Genomic DNA, 5000 nt, shown 5'->3' on the forward strand with positions numbered 1-5000 from the left:
CACCTTGGGCGGACCTAGAATACCTGATGAGCCGTAGGCTGTAAGGAAGCTCTTGTTAGTGTCTCACTGTAGTTAACAAGTCAAATTAGCTGAGATGGCACATAGTTTAGGATAATTTTATACATAGTTTCAGTAAAGAACCGGAATCCATTTTAACATCCACACACACACACACACACACACACACACACACACACACACACACACACACACACACGCGCGCGCGCGTGCGGAGTCCCACAGGGCTCTGTACTCGGATCTATCTTGTTTCTGAAATACGTAAATCTCCTAGAGGGTATAGACTCATTCCTCCGAATGTTTGCTGATCATACCAAAATTATGAGAAAGATTAAGGCAGACGAGGACAGCAAAAGGCTAAAGAATGACCTTTACAGATTGAAGAAATAGTCCAACAAATGGCCACTAGAGTTTAACGCGAGCAAGTGTTAAGTGATGAAGATAGTCGTAGGTAGCAAGAGGCCAAACACAAGGTACCAGCTGGGAGAGGAAATCCTTGAGGAGTCAGGACGAGAGAAAGATCTGGAGATTGATATCACACCAGACCTGTCCCCGGAAGCCCACATCAAAATTATAACATCAGCGGCGTATGCAAGGCTGGCGACCATAACTGTTTTCAGAAACTTGTTCAGGACCTTGTATACCTCATACGTCAGACCAATACTGGAATATGCGGCTCCAGCGTGGAGTCCACATCTAGTCAAAGTTAGAAAAGGTTCAGAGGTATGCCACGAGGCGTACTCAGCATTTTCCGAGCTGAGAGGAATGAGCTACGAGGAAAGATTACTGGAACTGCACCTCACGACACTAGAAGACAGGAGGTCTCGGGGAGACATGATCACTACAAAATTCTCAGAGGAATTGACAGGGTAAATAAGGGAAACTGTTCAGCACGGGAGGAACACGAACAAGGGGACACAGGTGGAAACTGAGTACCCACATGAGCCACAGGGACGTTAGAAAAGAACTTTTTCAGTGTCAGAGTAGTTGACAAATAGAATGTATTAGGCAGTGATGTGGTGGAGGCTGACTCCATACACAGTTTTAAATGTAGATATGATAGAGCCCAGTAGGCTCAGGAATCTGTACACCTGTTGATTGACAGTTGAGAGGCGGGACCGAAGAGCCAGAGCTCAACCCCCGCAAGCACAACTAGGCGAGTACACACACACCGACCACACCACAGGACACATACACTTGTGAGCAAGGAGGAAGAAAGAGGTGACCAGGCCAGTGAGCCCAACATAAAGACAAGTATTATATACTTCCCCAGGGTCATATTGTACACTCAGGGGATACTTTACTTCAACGGCAACCATGTAAACTGTTTACTGTTTACCTCTAGCGACCGGGACGCCTCTCCAGCGACCAGGACGCCTCTCCGGCGACCAGGACGCCTCTCCGGCGACCAGGACGCCTCTCCGGCGACCAGGACGCCTCTCCGGCGACCGGGACGCCTCTCCGGCGACCGGGACGCCTCTTCGGCGACCGGGACGCCTCTCCAGCGACCAGGACGCCTCTCCGGCGACCAGGACGCCTCTCCGGCGACCAGGACGCCTCTCCGGCGACCAGGACGCCTCTCCGGCGACCAGGACGCCTCTCCGGCGACCAGGACGCCTCTTCGGCGACCGGGACGCCTCTCCGGCGACCGGGACGCCTCTCCGGCGACCGGGACGCCTCTTCGGCGACCGGGACGCCTCTCCGGCGACCGGGACGCCTCTCCGGCGACCAGGACGCCTCTCCGGCGACCAGGACGCCTCTCCGGCGACCAGGACGCCTCTTCGGCGACCAGGACGCCTCTCCGGCGACCAGGACGCCTCTTCGGCGACCGGGACGCCTCTCCAGCGACCGGGACGCCTCTCCGGCGACCGGGACGCCTCTCCGGCGACCAGGACGCCTCTCCGGCGACCAGGACGCCTCTCCGGCGACCAGGACGCCTCTCCGGCGACCAGGACGCCTCTCCGGCGACCAGGACGCCTCTCCGGCGACCAGGACGCCTCTCCGGCGACCAGGACGCCTCTCCGGCGACCAGGACGCCTCTCCGGCGACCAGGACGCCTCTCCGGCGACCAGGACGCCTCTCCGGCGACCAGGACGCCTCTCCGGCGACCAGGACGCCTCTCCGGCGACCAGGACGCCTCTCCGGCGACCAGGACAGGTCTTGGTTACTGTAGGCACCACGAGGCAGCTGGTCGGGTGCTGCTCGTCACCTCACACTTGTACCACAAACAATTCTCGATAAGACCACTCAGAATGAATATAATATTAGATGTAATATAATGCATAGCAAGTGAGGGAAATCTATACGACAACGATGGCGGTGAGGCGGAGGGTCAATATGTATCACCTGTGTCATGCTTTATGGCAGAGCAGGTCCTAAAGGCCAGTGGAATGTTGTTATATCAGTCATTGTTGCTAATATAGAGTTATTGTGAGACGCCAGTGTGTGTGTGTGTGTGTGTGTGTGTGTGTCTGTCTGTCTGTCTGTCTGTCTGTCTGTCTGTCTGTCTGTCTGTCTGTGTGTGTGTGTGTGTGTGTGTGTGTGTGTGTGTGTGTGTGTGTCTGTGTGTGTGTCTGTGTGTGTGTGTCTGTGTGTACTCACCTATATGTACTCACCTATATGTGCTTGCAGGATCGAGCATTGACTCTTGGATCCCGCCTTTCTAGCTATCGGTTGTTTACAGCAATGACTCCTGTCCCATTTCCCTATCATACCTAGTTTTAAAAGTATGAATAGTATTTGCTTCCACAACCTGTTCCCCAAGTGCATTCCATTTTTCTACTACTCTCACGCTAAAAGAAAACTTCCTAACATCTCTGTGACTCATCTGAGTTTCCAGTTTCCACCCATGTCCCCTCGTTCTGTTATTATTACGTGTGAACATTTCATCTATTTCCACTTTGTCAATTCCCCTGAGTATTTTATATGTCCCTATCATATCTCCTCTCTCCTTTCTTTTCTCTAGTGTCGTAAGGTTCAGTTCCTTCAGCCGCTCTTCATATCCCATCCCTCGTAGCTCTGGGACAAGCCTCGTCGCAAACCTCTGAACCTTCTCCAGTTTCTTTATGTGTTTCTTCAGGTGGGGGCTCCATGATGGCGCGGCATACTCTAAGACGGGTCTCACGTAGGCAGTGTAAAGCGCCCTAAAAGCTTCCTCATTTAGGTTTCTGAATGAAGTTCTAATTTTCGCCAGTGTAGAGTACGCTGCTGTCGTTATCCTATTTATATGTGCCTCAGGAGTTAGATTAGGTGTCACATCCACTCCCAGGTCTCTTTCTCGAATCGTTACAGGTAGGCTGTTCCCCTTCATTGTGTACTGTCCCTTTGGTCTCCTGTCACCTGATCCCATTTCCATAACTTTACATTTACTGGTGTTAAACTCCAGTAGCCATTTCCCTGACCATCTCTGCAGCCTGTTTAAGTCCTCTTGGAGGATCCTACAATCCTCGTCTGTCACAACTCTTCTCATTAATTTTGCGTCATCTGCAAACATTGACATGTATGATTCCACTCCTGTAAACATATCATTTACGTAAATTAGAAAGAGGATTGGTCCCAGCACCGATCCTTGAGGTACTCCACTTGTTACTGTTCGCCAGTCCGACTTTTCGCCCCTTACCATTACCCTCTGGCTCCTTCCTGTTAGGTAGTACTTCACCCATACTAGGGCCTTTCCGCTTACTCTTGCCTGCCTCTCAAGTTTGTATAGCAGTCTCATGTGCGGTACCGTATCACAGGCCTTTTGGCAGTCAAGAAATATGCAGTCTGCCCAGCCTTCTCTGTCCTGCCTTATCCTTGTTACTTTATCATAGAATTCTAAAAGGTTTGTTAGGCATGATTTCCCTGTCCAGAACCCATGTTGGTGCTTGTTTACAAACCCAATGCTCTCCAGGTGCTCAACAAGTCTTAGCCTAATTATTCTTTCAAGTATTTTGCAGGGGATGCTTGTCAGTGATACGGGTCTGTAGTTAAGTGCCTCCTCCCTATCACCCTTTTTGAAAATCGGTACGACATTTGCCTCCTTCCAGCAACTGGGCAATTCTCCCGACATAAGTGACTCATTAAAGATCATTGCCAGAGGCACGCTGAGAGCCTGCGCTGCCTCTTTGAGTATCCACGGTGATACTTTGTCTGGTCCAACAGCTTTATTTGCATCCAGTGTTGTCAACTGTTTCATTACATCCTCTGCTGTCACCTCTATATCCGATAGTCTTTCATCTTGGGTAATCTCTTCTAACAATGGGAGCTGCTCAGGCTCGGTTGTGAACACTCCATGGAATTTTGCATTCAGTACCTCGCAGATTTCCTTGTCGCTTTCTGTATATGCCCCTTCTGTTTTCCTCAGTCTTGTCACTTGGTCATTTACCGACATCTTCCTTCTTATATGGCTATGTAGTAATTTTGGTTGCTTTTTCGCTTTGACTGCAATATCGTTCTCATAATTTCTTTCCGACACTCGTCTTATGTTAATGTAGTCATTCCTAGCTCTGTTACATCTAATCCTGTTGTCCTCTGTCCTTTGTCTTCTGTACTTCCTCCACTCCCTCCTGCTTCTCACCTTTGCTTCCTGACACTGTCTATTAAACCATGGGTTATTATATTCCCTCCTGCTTTTTTCCTTTATTGTTGGAATAAATCTATCTTCAGCCTCCTTGCATTTCAATATGACTTGGTTCATCATACCTTGCACTGTTTTTCCTCTAAGTTCTTCCTCCCACTGCACTTCTCGCAGGTAGTCCCTTATCCTTCTGTAGTCCCCTTTTCTGTAATCAAGTCTCCTTTCCCGGACCTCTTGTCCTTTGGTCACAATTTTAAGCTCCATCATGTAGTCAAAGACTAGGACACAATGGTCACTAGCTCCTAGTGGTATTTCATGTTCCAACTGCTCGATGTCTTCTACATTCTGAGTTTTGAGATCTAATAGGCTGGGCGTATCCCCTCCTCTTTCCCTAGTATCTTCTTTCACATGCTGTGTTAGGAAA

General features: G+C 49.9%; 1 protein-coding gene across 1 annotated transcript in view; it reads left to right on the forward strand.

Moving 5' to 3' along the window:
• LOC138367402 (serine/threonine-protein kinase PRP4 homolog) overlaps positions 1-2191 on the forward strand; it is a 2895-nt gene extending 704 nt beyond the window's left edge. Inside the window, exon 2 of the mRNA XM_069329045.1 lies at positions 1364-2191. Within this exon, the coding sequence (XP_069185146.1) occupies positions 1364-2191 (828 nt within the window). The remainder of the gene's footprint in view (positions 1-1363) is intronic.
• Positions 2192-5000: the final 2809 nt, after the last annotated feature.

The sequence above is a fragment of the Procambarus clarkii genome, chromosome 22 (assembly GCF_040958095.1).
Source record: "Procambarus clarkii isolate CNS0578487 chromosome 22, FALCON_Pclarkii_2.0, whole genome shotgun sequence".
Classification (NCBI taxonomy): Eukaryota; Metazoa; Arthropoda; class Malacostraca; order Decapoda; family Cambaridae; genus Procambarus; species Procambarus clarkii.